Raw genomic sequence first — 17,468 nt, 5'->3', positions numbered from 1 at the left:
CCTGGGACAAAGAGAAGCAATCTCTTCCCCCCCCACAGCCATCTCCCCAAAAGGGGATGAGAGGAAAAATAGATTGTCTGTCCTGTTCCACAAAGAGGGAGGCCCGACGGGAGCCAGAGGAGTTCCAAGTGCCATTGGGAAACATAGGTGTCTCCCTCAGACACCACCTGAGGGTCTGGGCAGAAAACATACTCAAACTCTGACTCACCATAGAAGCAGCTTCCGACAAGCACCAAACCAGGAGCCCACATACCCTCCACAGCAGGGAAGGTATTTGCTTTACCCACCCACCCCTCTCTCCACCAGAGTGACCCCTAAGCACAGAGCCAGGAGTAAGCCCATAGCATACCCTGATGGGTATGTTCCCTCCTCCCCCACCAAAAAAAATTAATTAAATTGAAAAGATGAAACTCTGTCACCTAGGACAAAAAAAAATGGAGCAGGAGGTGATGAAACTGAATCAGTGAGTGAGGAAATAAATAACTGCGTGTGTGTGCGTGTGTGTGTGTGTGTGTGTGTGTGTGTGTGTGTGTGTGTGTGTGTGCAGAATTCACCTGTGGAAAGAAATCAGGTAATTGGCAAGAAACTGCAGACCTCAGTGAAAAAGACATCAGGGTCCAGTGGCAACAGTGGTTGTGAGAAATGACAAGAGGGGGTCTCACTCCAGAACTTAGATGCTGATATAACAGGTTGGGTGCTCGCCTTGAAGGCAGATGGCCTGTATGATCCCCACCATCCCAGTCTCACCAGAGATCCCTAAGCAAAGAGTAGGAGTGTGAAGCCTGGAGCAGAAGAGACTCCATTTTATCAAACCAATGTTAAGTTTCCATTAAGGGCCAAGTTTCTATTCCATCAATAATGACACAGACCCCAGGCTGCTGTAAGTCACAATATGCCACCCTAGACATCTAGCCATAAGAGGACAGGATGAAACATCCTAGATAGCAGCCAATCAACTTAAGGGTCAAGGACTTTATTTTTTAGCCCTATATAACCTGGCTTATGACCCCCTGGGCAGGGTCGCCCCTCTGGAAGGTGACCCTGGCCAGTCACTTTGTATCTTGTTGGCTGACGGAATAAAACTTTGCTTTATTTCAACTGTGTGGTCTTGTCCTTCCACTCCAGACCTTAGTAGGAGGAAGCCCTGAGTCCCAAATCCAGAAAAAAAGAGGGAGGGGACTGGAGTGGAAGGGGAGAGTGGGGAGGGGATTAAGGAAGATGGGGAGGGGAAGGGCAAGAGAGGAAAGAGAAGAGGAAAATGAAGGGAAGGGAGTGGAGGATAGAGGAGAAAGGAGGGAGGCAAAAGTAGGAGAAGGGATGGGGATGGACAGAGGAACAGCAGATCCAGAACCCACACTAGTTCCTGAAAGCACTTTTACTGTAAGTGTGTTGTGTGTGTGTGTGTGTACATGTGCTTGGCGTGTGTGCACAGACCTGATGTGTGTACATGTTTACACACAGACACAAGAGCTGTGTTCCAAACAAGCCGGCAAATGCCTTAAAGGAGTATTTCTGGCTGCATTATAACTCTTTTTTTTTTTTTTTTTGCATTACAGTTCTAAGCGCAACAATGATAAGAACTAAAAATAATCCACTGTGTATTGAAAACTTCCCTAGAGACCAAAACAATGGTAAGAGAAAATGAAAATGAATGCATCTTGCTGAGAACTTCCAGGAATCCAAACAGCCACTTGTAGACAGAGTCTAAAGCAAGCGTGCGTAACTAGGTGTGTGTGTGTGTGTGTGTGTGTGTGTGTGTGTGTGTGTGTGTGTGTGTGTGTGTGTGTGTGTGTGTGTGAGAAACCTACCGGTTTCTCCAGCTGTTTTGTTCTTCCCATGAAGCAAGCGTGCGTAACTAGGTGGTGTGTGTGTGTGTGTGTGTGATACCTACCGGTTTCTCCAGCTGTTTTGTTCTTCCCATGAGGCTTGTAAAGAACATAAGAGCATCCTTTGACGTGGAAGTGGTCATTGATCTGCCTGAACCACCTGAGAAAGAACAACATTTGCTCTGCATCAAAATTCAATCAGAAGGGAGGCCAGAGCCATGGCACAAGTGGTATGGCATTTGCCTTGCACTCAGCTGACTCGATTTGATCCCCCATGTCCCATATGGTCCCCCAAGCCAAGAGCAATTTCGAAGAGCAGAGCCAAGAGTAGCAACCCCCTGGGGCCGGGAAGGTGGCGCTAGAGGTAAGGTGTCTGCCTTGCAAGCGCTAGCATAGAACGGACCGTGGTTCGATCCCCCGGGGTCCCATATGGTCCCCCCAAGCCAGAGGCGATTTCTGAGTGCATAGCCAGGAGCAACCCCTGAGCATCAAACAGGTGTGGCCCAAAAAAACAAAAAAAAAAAAAAAAAAAAAGAGTAGCAACCCCTGAGCTTCACCAGGTGTAGCCCAAAAACAAAAACCAAAAAAAAAAAAATAAACCTCAACCACAAAGATGGTGCTTGTCCAATGCTGGAGAAATCCCTGCACAGATCAGGTCTGGGCAACAGTAAGATACAAGTTTCTCTCCCAAGGAGAGATGGCACAGCAGGGAGGGCGCTTATCTTGCTCAGTCTACATGGGCTCAATCCCCAGCACCCCAAATGGCCCCTAAGCCAGCTAGAATGATCCCTAAAGAGAGAGCCAGGAGTCAACGCTGAAGAATGCCAGGTGAAGCCCAAAATCAAAAGCAAGAAAATAACAAATTAAAAATAAATTAGAGGCCAGAGCAATAGCATAGTGGTAGGGTGTTTGCCTTGCACATGGCTAACCCGGGACCCAGTTTATCAGACCCAGTTTAATTCCCGGCATCCCATATGGTCCAGGAGCAATTTCTGAGTGCAGGGCCAGGAGTAACCCTGAACGCTGCCAGATGTGACAAAAAAATAAATAAAATAAAATAACTTAAAAACAAGTCTTTTCTATCAATAACTAACTACTGTATTATGATTTTGTGGGGCTGAAGACCAAGTGGTGCCTAAAACCTGGCCTTCCAACCTACCTCATCAGTGTCGTGTTTCCTGTGAAAGGACCGAAGCGAATATCTTCAAACGGGGGTTGAAAGCCCAAAATATGCAAAGCTTCTTCTTGAGTAATAGGTGGAAGGCTGTAAGAGAAAAGTGCCCTTCATTTCATAAGCAAAGACCCCTCTGCCTAGATGTCACCAGGCCTGCAGTAATTTTAGTCCGATCTAAATGTCTTCCTTTGAGTTCCACAGCGATAGCATACAGGTAGGGTATTTGCTTTGCATGTGGCCGACCCGGGTTTGATCCCCAGCATCCCATATGGTCCTCTGAGTTTACTAGAAATAATCTCTTAGCACAGAGCCAGGATTAATCCCTGAGAGTTGGGTGTGGTCCCCTCCCCCACCAAAAATATGTCTTTCTTTTATAAAAAGAATATAAAATAATAAGTAATAAATAATATTTATTTCTATTACATAAGTAATAAATAATGTTGTGTATATATTATGTGTTATATAAATAATAAACAGAAATAATAAATAAAATAATACATGCATGCATTTTGATCTAAATGCACTATCCCCCATACAACTTTTGTTTCATAATTTATAAATCACTTTTTAGGCTAAATACAATTCTATATTTTAGTTATGCTTTATCACTGATTTCCAGTGCTCTAGAATTCCAGAGCAATAAATAGTATCTCCCATACGGATGAGGATAATAAATCTCACTACCTTCCTAGTCAAAATTCTCCCATAATCTTATCATAAAAATAAACCCCCATTTCCCATTTATTATATTTCCTCCCCTTTCCACTGGGTCATTATTGCCATTTTCCTATTCTTTGCCAGAGAACGATCTACTCTTTAACCCAAAGATCTTGTCTGGGATTACCCAGGAATTGCCAATTGCCATACTTACTTTCCTGTTCCCATTGTGCTATACAAGAAATTCCAGCAGGAGATCAGTGAGGAAATGCCACAAGATGTCTTATACTGTGGTCGGCTTATGCAATACCTGAGAAAACGGTAGAGTTTTTCCATTGGGAGGAACATGAAATAAATATTCATGACAGAAAAGAATGTGACATGAGCCAGAACGATAGCGATAGCAATAGTGAGGAGGGTGTTTGCTTTGCATGCAATCAAATTGGGTTCAATTCCTGACATCCCATATGGTCCCCTGAGCCTACCAGGAGGAAGTTCTGAGTGCAGAGACAGGAGTAACCCCTGGGCACTGTCTGGTGTGGCCCCCAAATAAAAATATTTTTTAATTTAAATAAACACAATCAGGAGCATCTAGAAGATAGGCAGATGACAGGGATCTGGCCTTATCCCCACAGCCTGAGTTTAAAATGGGCGGAAGGGGCCATGGAGTAAAGACTCTTCAGTATGAAACCAATATGAGAACTCGGAGAGGTAGGCAGGGCAAGTGGTCAGAGCTGCACCCAGTCCTCTGAGAGAATCACACCCCCTAAAGTAAACTACCTGCAGGTACTCAAGAAGCCGTGTTCAGGTCATGACAGAAGAGAGGATGAGTGGAGGAGAACCCCATCCCATCCCCAAGGTCCTATGACTTACCATCGCCTGAGGTCAAAAACTTTCCGCTGCTTAATATCTTCCACAGGAGAATGCTGGGGCCAGTCTCTGGGGTGTCTCCCCTTCTTATCTGAGGTCTTTTTCTTGGAAATCTGTTTCTTGGCATTACCTAAAATACAAGAATGTATGTAATAAAAGACTAAATGGGAAGAAGCGAGCTGGTTGGCAATGCAATCAATTGGGCAAGGGTTTTTTTGTTGTTTTTGTTTTTTGTTTTTTTTAATATTGGGACCATACTTGGTGATGGTCAGGGCTTACTCCTGGCTCTGAGCTCAGGGACCATATGGGATGCCGAGGATCAAACTCAGGCCAACTGCATTCAAAGCAAGTGCCCTCCCTGCTGTACTTACTATCCCTACAGACCCTCTAGGTACAAAAAAGTTTTAAGTCAATGCCCCTAGTGTTTCAAATAAGCACACTGAAGATATATGTGAATCTTCAAGAACATTCCTCCAGCTTCAAGAGCAAGCGTGGAAATGAAATTAAACAGCTGTGAATGCGCTTTTCTATCGGATTCTTGTCTTCCCATCCTGGAGCTAGTTACTAAACTCCTAAAAGAATTGATTGATCACAAAGCCTTTAGGCATCATCTAATATCAAATTACCTCCAGTAAATTATGGAGCTCGGCCACTGGCCAGCAAAAAATAAATAAATAAATAAATCCTATCGATAAAATCACATTAGTTAAGAAAGTCAATGCACCAGATCCAATTATGTGGTGATGTGGGGTTTTAAAAATATCTCCAGGCCTACTGGGACCACAAACTGGATTATGTATGAATGAGGCAACTCTGTCTATGAGGAAATTGAGAACTTGGCACCCGGCACTAGGATGGAAATCAAATGGCTCTTTTCCTTGAATGTGTTGTGTCTGTGTGCACATCCATGCAGACACACACATGTACAGTTTCCAAAAAACACACTAAGACAAATGGCTGTGATGACCTAAGGAGGGACAGAATGTGGAGCAAGAGAAAGAGAGATGGAAGGTACGTGACATCCTGTTTTATTTTATTCTCTTGGCTTTTTATTATTTTCTTGGTTTCTTTTTTTTTTTTTTTTTTTTTTTTGGTTTTTTGGGCCACACCTGGTGACTTTCAGGGGTTACTCCTGGCTATTCACCCAGAAGTCACTCCTGGCTTGGGGGACCATATGGGACGCTGGGGATCGTACTGCGGTCCATCTTAGGCTAGCGCAGGCAAGGCAGGCACCTTACCTCTAGCGCCACCGCCCGGCCCCTTTCTTGGTTTCTATTTTAGAGATTTCTGTTTGGTTAAGGGCCACACACAGCAGTGCTCAGGGATGACTCCTATCGAAGATCAGAGGACGATATATGAGGCATCAGGAAGTAAATCCAGGTTGGCTGAGTACCAGGCAAGCATCTTCTTACCCACTGTACTGTCTCTCTAGCCCACTAATTTTATTTTGTGCACTTTCATTTCTGAATGGTGCTAACAGATTGCCTAATCCAAGTTTATGTAAATTTAGAGATTAACCCATAACATACAGGCCTCAGTTCACTAAAGCAATCCTAGTAACAAACACTTGGAAATCTTTTGCAGTAAATGTTAAAAACAAAAGAAATGTATTTTTTTATTGTGGCCAAAGTGAATTACAAATCTTACACAGTGATATTTAAGGTACACAGTGACAATAAATGAGGGCCTTTCCACCACCAGTGTTGTCCTCCCTTCATCCCTGTTCCCACGCACATATCCCTTATCTCCCTCCTTTATCCCCCAGAATGCTAGTGTAACTAAAAGCATATATGTTAATACTAATGTAAACCATTTTTTTTCCAGTTCCAAATATTTTTACTAGTGGTTCCTTAAGGTTTAGAGTCAAAGGAGCACTGTAAAAATAATGTTGGAGTGGCAATTATCATTTGCATGGGCCCACCAAAGTATGGGAGACATGGAAAGGAAAAACTTTGGCCTAAATACAAAGAGGCCCTACCCCTGAAGTTTCCTGACATAAGACCAATTCTAGGCATCCAGGTCATTGTCTGTAGTGCCCATACAGTTTTATTTTTCACACAGTCTCTGTTGTTGGTATCATGTTTCTGTATTGAAGGTCCTGGAATCTGTATATCCTACATTGAAGTCAGGATGGTGCGGAATGGCGTCTAATTTCAACTCGCAATTAAAGGGCAATGCAGAAAGCCCTGTCCAGTACGCAAGTCATTGTTGTTGTTTAAATCTTCTCAGTGTTAAGAGAAGACTCTTTTGAGTAAATTGATGTCAGAGCAGCAGTAGGGTCTTCCCTGGTAGAAGATTGCTTCCAGATGACATCATAGACAACTTTGGATATTTTATAGATGGCTTCCCTGGTTCAGGGTGAATGGAGAATGTCCAAACCTCTGAGACGTATGCCAGGTCATCATGTCAATGTTCAGGGTGGAAGGTTCCATTGCACCACAAGATTTGTGTGTTCCAATCTCTATTAGATAAGAACTTATTTGTATGTATAGTATTTTCCATTTTAATGTGCCCATGCAAACAAAGGAATAATGCCACCTGGCGTTATCAGCGCATAAAGGGGTCGCAAGAACAAGTCCAACAATCCCCGTGACCTGGTTCAAACATAAGCATTAAACTGAGGGACTCTTTCACCAAAATTCCTTATTGAACGAAAGAAATGTATTTTAAGAATAAAAAAAAGGGGCCGGAGAGATAGCATGGAGGGTAAGGAGTTTGCCTTTCATGCAGAAGGTCATCGGTTCGAATCCCGGCGTCCCATATGGTCCCCTGAGCCTGCCAGGAGCAATTTCTGAGCGTAGAGCCAGGAGTAACCCCTGAGCGGTGCCGGGTGTGACCCAAAAAACCAAAAAAAAAAAAAAGAATAAAAAAAAATTATAAGGGGGCCTCAGAGATAGCACAGTGGTAGTGTGTTTGCCTTGCACGTAGCTGAACCAGGACAGACCTGAGTTTGATCCCCAAGTCCCATATGGTCCCCCTCTCTAGGAGTGATTTCTGAGAGCACAACTAGTAGTAACCCCTGAGCGTCACTGGGTGTGGCCCAAAAACAGAAAAAAAAAAAATTAAAAATACCATGGTTAATTTTGATGGGTTATTCATAATGAAACATAGAACTATCCCTAAGAAAACAAGCATGGGAAGTGGGATGTTTTGTTGAGGAAAGACTTACCTTCCTCAGTGACACCATTTGGCACCAAAACTTACTGGCCTGTAGAAACTGTAGCGAAGGAGTAAGGCTCTCTAACAGAAATGTCACCAGAACAAACAATAGCAAGTCAGAATCTATCTTTCATTCTCGTCCCCCTAGGCACTTTCTAAGTTTCACAGAAAATATGTAACTTTCCCCAGAGACCTCATTATGATGGACTTGTCATGAGCAAGATAGCTCTTTGGGGCCACGATGAGTACTTGGGTTAAGGGCTTGCCCTGATTTCTGCACACCCCAACAATGTATATGGTCCCTCAAGCATGGCCAGTGTCACTCATGAGTACAGAGGAAGTATGGACACAGAGGAAGGAGAAAGAGAGGGAGGGAGGGAGGGAGGGAAGTAAGAAGGGAAGGAGAGAGAGAGGCAGAGAGAGAGGGAGGGAGGGAGGAAGGGAGGGAGGATGGGAAGGAAGCATTTTGCGCCATTTCCCAAGATCATGTAATTATTTCCCATAATTTCCTATGGAATTAATCAATTTTCTACATAAAATGCCAGAAAAAAATGCCAGAAGCAAACAAGCCTTCAATCTCAGCATACCCAGACCCCACACCTCACATCCTCTCACCCAACAAGTTGTGTGACTGTATGAGGGAGCTCATACTGGATGCCTGCATGGCTATGTCCCAAAGAAAGACATGGAAACTGGGACCGGAGCTGTGGCGCAAGCGATAGGGCATTTGCCTTGCACATGCTAACCTAGGACGGACCGAGGTTTGATCCCCTGACGTCCCATATGCCCCCCCCAAGTCAAGAGCAATTTCTCAGCTCATAGCCAGGAATAAGCCCTGAGCGTCACCAGGTGTGGCCCAAAAAGCAAAAAAGAAGGAAGGAAAGAATAAAGGAAGGAAGGAAGGAAGGAAGGAAGGAAGGAAGGAAGGAAGGAAGGAAGGAAGGAAGGAAGGAAGGAAGGAAGGAAGGAAGGAAGGGAGGGAGGGAGGGAGGGAGGGAGGGAGGGAGGGAGGGAGGGAGGGAGGGAGGGAGGGAGGGAAGACACAGACATGGGAAGTATGTGTGGGTACCTGCATCAAAATTTTCAGGCTGTAGCTAGGAAAACAGTAAAACTATAGCAAATGCCCTCACCCAGAGATCAGCAAGCCTGCAGCCTGTTCATGTGCTGCAGAACAAGCTGGGTTCTCTATATTGTCTTCTAGAGATTGGAGGGATCACATAGTGGCTGACTCAGGCTCTATCCCTGACATCCCGTCTGGTCCCCTGAGCCCCACCAAGAGCGAACCCTGAGCACATACATAGCCAGGGGTCATCCCTGAGTACTACCGAGTGTGGTCCAAAAGCAAAAAATTAAAGTAAAATGAAAAACAAATAAGCAAACAAACAGAAACCCACTAAGTAAGTATAAAATAATAAAAAGAAGCTGCATGGGTCGGAGTGGTAATAGCACAGCCGGGAGGGTATTTGCCTCGCAATGCAGCAGATCTGGGTTCAACCCCTGGTATCCCATAGGGTTGTCCCAACTTGCAAGGAGTAATTTCTGAGATGCAGAGCTATGAGTAACCCCCTAGTGCCACCAGGTGTGGCCCCAAAACAAAAGCAAACAAACAAAAATAATACAACCTACAATGTTACATATTCAGAAAGAAAACCCAGACTTTAGTTAGAAAACAAGAATTCCTGTCCTTGCAAAACATGCGACAGTATGACAGTATGTCATTCCAGCCAGGTCCTCCTCCACCTGAAATGGGAGCACTGAGCACTGTAATTCCATCTGGAGCACAGGTTTTGACAGACAGCCTCCTTGGATTTTCTTTTTTTGGGCCACACCGGCGGTGCTCAGGGGTTACCCCTGGCTGTCTACTCAGAAATAGCTCCTGGCAGGCACGGGGGATCATATGGGACACCGGGATTCGAACCAACCACCTTTGGTCCTGGATCGGCTGCTTGCAAGGCAAACGCCGCTGTGCTATCTCTCCGGACCCATGGATTTTCAAGTCTCTCAAAACACCAGGGTTATGAGATTTCCAAGGGCAACCCTAGAAGGAGCTGAATATCTATGTTGAAGTTTACTTTTGTTATTTTTTGTTTGTTTGTTTTTGAGGCCACTTGGAAATGTTCAGGGACTATTCCAGTTTTGTTTTGTTTTTTTGTTTATGTGTTTTGGGGCCACACCCAGAGGTTACTCATGGCTCTGTACTCAGAAATTGTTCCTGGCAGGCTTCGGGGACCATATGGGATGTCAGGGATTGAACCCAGGTTTGTCCCAGGTCGTCCATGTGCAAGGCTAATGCCCTACTGCTATGTTATCACTTTGGGGCCCTGCTATTCCAGGTTTTAATTTAGTTTAGTACTTAGGGCTTCTTCCTGGATATACTCAGGGCCCACCCCTGATAGAGGTCCAAAAACCATATCGAATCAGGGATCAGTCAGTCAAGTCCAAGGCAAACTGCCCCTCCCTGCTCAAGCCCAGCCACGGTTCCAGGTTTTGAACTCTAAAGTTGCTCTGAGCAATCTACAGCATGCAAAGAGCCCAGATCCCAGTCTGTGGAACCCTCGCCCCTAGACCCAGGTTAAGCCTCTAAAATAATTGGCTTTGTTCCTGGTGACACATCAGAAGAGAAAAACATGTTTACTAAAAAGTTCAAACAGGACATGATCACTCTGGACAAGAACTGGGGGCTGAAATGAAGAAAGGGATATGCATGATATTCCTTCAGTAACAATATTACAAACCACAGTGTACAAAGAGAAAAGGGGAATATGAGGGAGAGAGAGAGAGAGAGAGAGAGAGAGAGAGAGAGAGAGAGAGAGAGAGAGAGAGAGGAAAATGTCTGCCAGCTGTTAGAAAAAATAAAGTCACGAAATTTGCTTATACATGGATGGATTTGGAGACTATCACGTTGAGTGAAATAAGTGAGAGGGAGAGAGTTAAGCACAGAATAGTCTCACTCATCTGTGGGATTTAAGAAAAAATAAAGAACATTATTGTAATAATACCCAGAGATGATAGAGATGAGGGCTGGAAGGACCAGTCCATGATAACAAACTTATCACAAAGAGAGGTGAGAAATAACTACGCTAGCTACCATAACAATGACAGAGAGAGAAATACAATGCCTGTCTTGAAGATAGACAGGGGGAAGTAGGGAATGGGGCGTGGATTTTATGGCTGAAACCCAATTACAAACATGTTTATAACCATGGTGCTTAAATCAAGATATCACTTATGAAAAGAAAAATATTCGGCCAGGGAGGTATGGGGTACGTAGGAGGGAAAAGGGGATATTAGTGGTGGGCTATGTGCCCTGATGAACGGCGTTGGGCATTGTGTGAACTCAAATCATGAACAACTTTCTACATATCTCACTATGATCCAATTTAAAAAATCTATATAGAGATATTACTGTGTGTGATAGCACAGTGGGCTTGCATACGGCCCACCCAGCTTCAAATCCAGGCATCCCATATGATCCAAGCTTGCAGGAGTAATTTCTTAGTGGAGTCAGGAGTAATCCCTGAGCATCGCTGGTTGTGTCCTCCCCCACAAAAAAAAAAAAAAAAGGTATGTTTTTATTTTTTCTTTTTAAATAGGATACGTGGGGCCAGAGCTATGGCACAGCAGTCGGGCATTTGCCTGGCATGTGGTCGACCTGGGGCGGACCTGGTTCATTCCCCGCAATCCCATATGGTCTCCCGAGCCTGCCAGGAGCAATTTCTGAGTACAGAGCCAGGAGTAACCCCTGAGTGCAGCCGGCTGTGACCCAAAACAAAACAAGACAAAAAAAATGAATATATGGTTCGCCTTCTTGTACCTTCCCATCTGATCTTTGAGGGTCCTTCCTTACCTGATTTGTGTTTCAGATTTGTGGTCACAGCATCAAATTCCGATTTATCAATCTCCCACGCCAGAGGTAGCTTGCCCAAGCTGCTGGATACGGTTTCCAGGCTGTTCTCTTCGTTGTGCATGATCTCTGCCGGCGCCGTGGCCAGGCCCAGGTAGCGGGTCGCATTCTTTGCAGCTGAGAGCGAGGTACTTTCGGGGAGGCAGGAAGAGTGGCTGGAGTTGGGGGTCTTGGAGATTGAGGTGGCCTGGTTGAGAAACGCATAGTCCGAGCAGATGGCGTAGATCTTCTCCCGCGTGTGGGTCACTGGACAGCTCCAAGGATAGTGCCCATCTCCTTTAGCACCCAAAGGTGCTCCGGAGGCACGCGAACAGAAAGACTGCAGGGCACCGGGGAGACTGTCTCCAGGAGATGGACTCTCAGCATGGTGCTCTCCATGGCCACAAGCGCTTGCTAGTTCTGGCTCAGCAACGTTAGGCATTGAATGGGAGGAAGGGTCCAAGTTCTCCAGGGAGGAAGGAGAAACTGAGGCTCTTGTCTGGCAAACAACTGGGCACGCTGTTTACAGCATTCTACAAGAGAAAGGGCCGCCGCCTAGGAGAAATGGGGAGAAAGAAGGAAAATTAACAGGCAGCGGAGAAGTGGGGAGAAAGAAGGAAAATTAACCACCTGTTAGATGCAACCCACAATTCTAAATATGCATGTGTTGGGGCCTGAGTGATCGCACAGAGAAGAGCGCATTTGCTTTGCACACGGCTGATCCTGGCATCCCATATGACCCCCTGAGCCTGCCAGGAGTAATTTCTGACTGAGCACAGAGCCAGGAGTAATCCCTAAGCAGCGCCCAGTGTAGCCCAAAAAATATAAATATATTTATATGTAAATATATAGAAACATAGTACATGTATATTTACTTCTTTTTTGTTGTTTGTTTTTGTTTTTGGGGTTTTGGGTCACACCCGGCAGTGCGCAGGGGTCTCTTCTGGCTCTGCACGCAGAAATCACCCCTGGCATTTACGGTGGATCATACTGGATGCCGGGATCCAAACCACCTTCAGTCCTGAATCTGTTGCATGCAAGGCAAACGCCCTACCACTATGCTATCTCTCCGGCCCCATATATTTACTTCTGAGCACAGAACCAGGAGTAATCCCTAAGCAGAGCCAGGTGTGGCCCAAAAGCAAACATAAATATACGTTTATATGTAAATATATAGACACATGTGTTCAGTACATGTATATTTAATTGTAATATTATAACCATATAATAATATTTAATTTCTATAAGACCAGAATCAGGATCAGTTGAGCATCTACAAAAAAATGAATTTTAAGATAAATAAGACTAATAAAAAGACAAATCTAGGGCCAGGAATATAGTCTGAGGATAAGGTGCTTGCCTGGCATGTGGCTGACCCAGATTTGATCCTGTCACCACTTGAGGCCCTTCCAAGGAGTGATCCCTGAGCAGAGAGCCTGGAATAAGCCCTGAACATCACAGGGTGTGGCTCAAACAACAACATTAACAATAATAGGCCCGGAAAGGCAGGTAGCACACCTGGCCTGGGTTTAATCCCTTGATCCCCCCAGTTATGACAGGAATAATGTCTGTACACAGCCAGGAGTAACCCCTGAGCTCTGCTGAGTGTGGCCCAAAAATCAAAATCAAAAACAAAATAACTCAGTTAAAAAAATGAGCAGACTTGGGCCAGAGAGATAATACAGTAGGTAAAGCAATTGCCTTGCAAGTGGCAGTGCAGAATTGGATCCCTGGTATCCCTTATGGTTCCCAGCAAGCCAATCAGGGGTGATTCCCTGAGCACAGAGCCAGGGGTAACCTTGAGCATCACCAACATTGGCTACCCCCAAAGAAATGTGGGCAAACTAAACAGCCACTTCTCCAAAAATGATGGGACATTTGTCCAAAGGGACATTGTGGGACTGGAGAGAGGGCTCAGCGATAGGGCTTTTGCCTTGCATGAGCCAAACCAGGACAGCATCCCATATGATCCCCCATGCCTGCCAGGAGTGATTTCTGAGCACAGAGCCAGGAGTAACCCCTGAGCACCGCCAGGTGTGACCCAAAAACAAAAAAAGGGAGCATTGTATGACAAAACTCAATCACAAACGACTTTCTATGGCTCTCACAAAGATTCAATTAAAACAGAAAAATATTACAACATCACTAGCCATCAGGAACTGAGTATAAGTCCTCAAGGTACCTCATTTATACCCATTAGGACGGCAATAACAAGATGGGGAGGGGCTAGGGAACAGTCTTGCTGCAGCAAAAATGCTGCAGGCTTTGCTGACTGAAAGTCAAATGCTTCAGTCACTTTGGGAGAAATCCTCAAACATTTAAATATAGAGTTAACATAGGAGGCAACAACTTCACACCTCGATCAATACCCGAGAAATAGAGACATATGTTCACACAAATGTTCTTAGCAGCATTATTCACTCGCACCAACTAAAACCCACCAAGATCAACCCCATCAGCACAGACCTGTAATCAGTAATAAGTTTGAAATAGCATAAAAAAAAAATCTTCCTATTTTAAACCACCCATTATGGAAACCTCTTAGAAAACCTGCGTCATTCGATGATATAATAAGACATAGGAGACAACACCGAGGCTAATCCCATATATTATTGCCAATCAAATCATTTTGGATTATATACCTAACCAAAACAAAATTAACACCAAAAATGACAATACCCCTAATTCCTGAAGCAAAGGCTGTGCATGCTATGTCTTACCCAGTCTGACCATCAAGCCTAATGCCACCGTGTTCTCAGGCCTTCTGCAAAGTAATTAAGCACAAAAGTCACATCACGATGGAAGAAAATCATCACTGGCATCCAAGCTCAGGTCCTGGTGCAGTTCTGGCCTGGGGGATCCCCTCTGCAGGGCCTCCCCTCTTGCCCCAGAGTTGGCATTTCTATTCCTATCAGTGTCCACTAAATGTGGAACAAACTCAAAAAGAAAAGAAAGTGAGAAAAACCTTTTATGCATATAGGAACCAACAACAGCTTCAAATAACAAATGACGGGACTCTCTGGCTGAGAAGGTTTATCTTCTGCTCAGTTGCTTCCCCTCTATGCTGGCAGGCTCCATCCCAACTCTCATTCTCCCTCCTCTCTTCCTTCAGGGCTCAATCTCTGGGGGCTGGTTTCTTTGCAACCAGTTTCAAACACCGAGTGGCCCCAAGACACACACACACACACACACACACACACACACACACACACATACTTTTTCAGGGAGTCTTACTGGGCCAGTTTTTCAACTGTCTTTGTGTAGTTTGAGCTTCTGGGTGAAGGTCTATTTTCTGCAATTTGGGAAATGCATCCCAGAAGTTGAGTATTTGCAGAAGGCTCATTCACAAACAACTTTATCATTATTATTTTGGTTTGGGGGGGACCATACCCAGCGGTATTGAGGGCTTTCTCCTAGCCAGCTCTGTGCTCAGGCATCATTTTTGCCTGAGTCCATATCTTGGGAGACCACATGGGGTGCTGGGAATCAAAGACAGGCAGGCCATGTGCAAAGCCAATAGCCTTCCCGTTGTACTATTGCTGTTCCCCACAAACACATTTTGGGGAGGTTGGGTCTCAACCAGTAGTGCTCAGGGGTTATTTCCGGCTCTGTACACAGGAATCACTCCTGACAGAATCAGGGATACACGGGATGACAGGTATCGAACTCAAGTAAGCCACATGCAAAGCAAAGGCCCTCTTTGCAGTGCTAAAGCTCAGGACCCCACAAACAATTTTTTTAAGTGCCTACATCCTGCAGAGTCTCTCTGTAACCCTGGTAGAGTCTACCCACTTGGGGACCAAGTCAGCCAATGTCCTTAGTAATCTTGCTGGTGCTTAATTTAGTAATCACTCTGGCCCCTTCCTACTCACATTTTACCAGTAAGACTGATCACAGGTTAATGGCTCTGCTGATGCTTCATTCAGAAAAATAAATAAACAGTCCCTGTTTTACCCAAATATTCCCAGGGTGCAATCAAAAAACTATTAACACATGCACTAGAGCTGCAGAATTTTTTTTAAAAGTCACTGGAAGGAGGGTAGTTCTGTAATGCAGGTCTCAAGGCCAAGCGACCTAGAGGATTCTTTTCAGAAAAAAAAATATTGTTTTACTGCATCTTTTCCAAAAGATCAGGTTTGCTTAAAGAACAAAAACTCCTTCAAAGTCTACATACAGGAAGGCCACAAACCTGCGACAGTTTTGTGCGAACTGCATCAGGAGAAACTGGGGCAGGAAAGTGACCGAACCAAGGCTGGGCAATGCGCCAGAACTGGACTAGAGGAGTGAACACCGCAGTGGGGCCCACTGGTCATTTCTAGGGCCCCTCCTCAACCTTCCATGCAGCTTCCTGAGGTCTGACCCGAAGCCAGGAAGGCTCCCAGGGGTCCCTGAGCAAACTCACCACCCCTTGCTACACAGCTCAGCAAGTGGGCCTACCCCCACCAGCAAGCAACCAGTAGTGCTTTCTCTCTGGGGCAACCACCCTGCTCACTCCCAGGGGGTCCGGGCTCCCCTTCTTGCACCCAGCGAAGCCCCCCAGAATCCCTCTCAGTTTTCCAGCCTCTCGACTGGGCCTTAAGCTCCAGATGGCCACAAGCCCATGCAGGCCCAGGACTCGAGGGGGGAAAGGAGAGGCAGCCACCAACTGCAGCAGGGACTGATGGGGGGGGGGGGGGACACACTCGGTGAGAAAGGTCCCCAGATGCGCGCGTTGGAAAGCACGAGTGGATTTCTTTACCAGCAACTGCAAAAACGTAGGACATGCTGCTTTGCAAAACAACCCAGGCCCAAGCCAGCGAGTAGAGATTTCCAGGCAGCTTTGCAAGGGAGGCCCAAAATCCGGTGCTCCGGGGTGTCCACACCGCGCGCCCCCCGAGTGGTCGTGCCAGGACCACCTTGCGCTAAGGGGCCAGGGCCTGGGCCCTGCTCCGTTTGATTGAAGGCCACCAGCATCCAGACTCGGGTGCACCCCAAAAAAATAACTAATATATATCTATGAAGCTTTGTTCCCAAGCTGATGCATCTCCTTCTTCCCCAGACCTCTCCAACACTGTGCGCCCTAGAGGTGCGCCCTACTCTCTCTGGATAACCGGCACCCCAAGACGCAGTGGCCACTGCTCGGAGGCCTCGGGACTCCAAACTGGGCCACTGATCCCCGCAATCTGGTCAGTGCCAGACACAGTTGCCAAGCCCCCCCCATGTACCCAGTGCCAAGTCCGCAGAGCGCATGGCCCCTGGCCACCTCCCCATCCATCCCTTTGGCCCAGGCCCACCTCTCCGGCTAAGCTCTCCGGGTCGGGTAGCTGCAAGGCTGCTGCAGCAGATCCCACCAGCACCCCGGGGATCCGGATCAGAGGCTGCGAGGCGAGGCCCGGGACGCGCCTCTGGTCACCCTGGGGCCGGCGACCGTCGTCCCATCGGGGACAGCGTCAGGGACGGCTGCACCCGGCTGCGGAGCTTCTGTGCTCATGGGCAACCCCTGGCAGCCCCGGGGGTGAAGGCTTGCCAACGGCACCAGCGGCCCGGAGCTCCCCCAAAGCCGTGCGCCCCTCTCCAAATCTGGGGCATCTGGAGTGCAGAACTGGCAGGCAGGCAGGCAGGCGAGCTCCCTGGAAGCCGGGCTGAATTAATCGATCGTGGAGTGGAGATAGACACCAGGCAGGATTTCCGCTAAGCGGGGCACAGAAACTACAGGTCCCAGGGAACCCCGCCAGCCACTGGGAAAGGACTTTATTCAACCCTGACACGCGCGTCACCCAATCACCCAGTCCAATCCGTTAGGCCACACCTTGGATCTTGCTGATCCAAGAGCCAAGATCCAGATTCCCCAAAGCCTTTGCTCCCGCCCCCCCCCCCCCCCATTCCAAGGATGCTAAACTTGCCGGAGCCTCCTACGGTG

At 46.4% G+C, this 17,468-nt stretch overlaps 1 protein-coding gene across 2 annotated transcripts in view; it reads right to left on the bottom strand.

Annotated features, from left to right (window-relative positions):
• The window catches only part of BIVM (basic, immunoglobulin-like variable motif containing), a 29,329-nt gene extending 12,097 nt beyond the window's left edge, over positions 1–17,232 (bottom strand). For both annotated transcript variants that reach the window (XM_049778622.1, XM_049778623.1), the window contains exons 1-6: positions 16,843–17,232; positions 11,534–12,124; positions 4,531–4,657; positions 3,872–3,967; positions 2,986–3,090; positions 1,892–1,986 (exon numbers count right to left, since the gene is read on the bottom strand). In XM_049778622.1, coding sequence (XP_049634579.1) covers positions 1,892–1,986; positions 2,986–3,090; positions 3,872–3,967; positions 4,531–4,657; positions 11,534–12,011 — 901 coding nt within the window. In that variant the 5' untranslated portion in view covers positions 12,012–12,124; positions 16,843–17,232. The remainder of the gene's footprint in view (positions 1–1,891; positions 1,987–2,985; positions 3,091–3,871; positions 3,968–4,530; positions 4,658–11,533; positions 12,125–16,842) is intronic.
• Positions 17,233–17,468: the final 236 nt, after the last annotated feature.

The sequence above is a fragment of the Suncus etruscus genome, chromosome 8 (assembly GCF_024139225.1).
Source record: "Suncus etruscus isolate mSunEtr1 chromosome 8, mSunEtr1.pri.cur, whole genome shotgun sequence".
Classification (NCBI taxonomy): domain Eukaryota; kingdom Metazoa; phylum Chordata; class Mammalia; order Eulipotyphla; family Soricidae; genus Suncus; species Suncus etruscus.
This window is presented reverse-complemented; position numbering and strand designations above follow the sequence as displayed.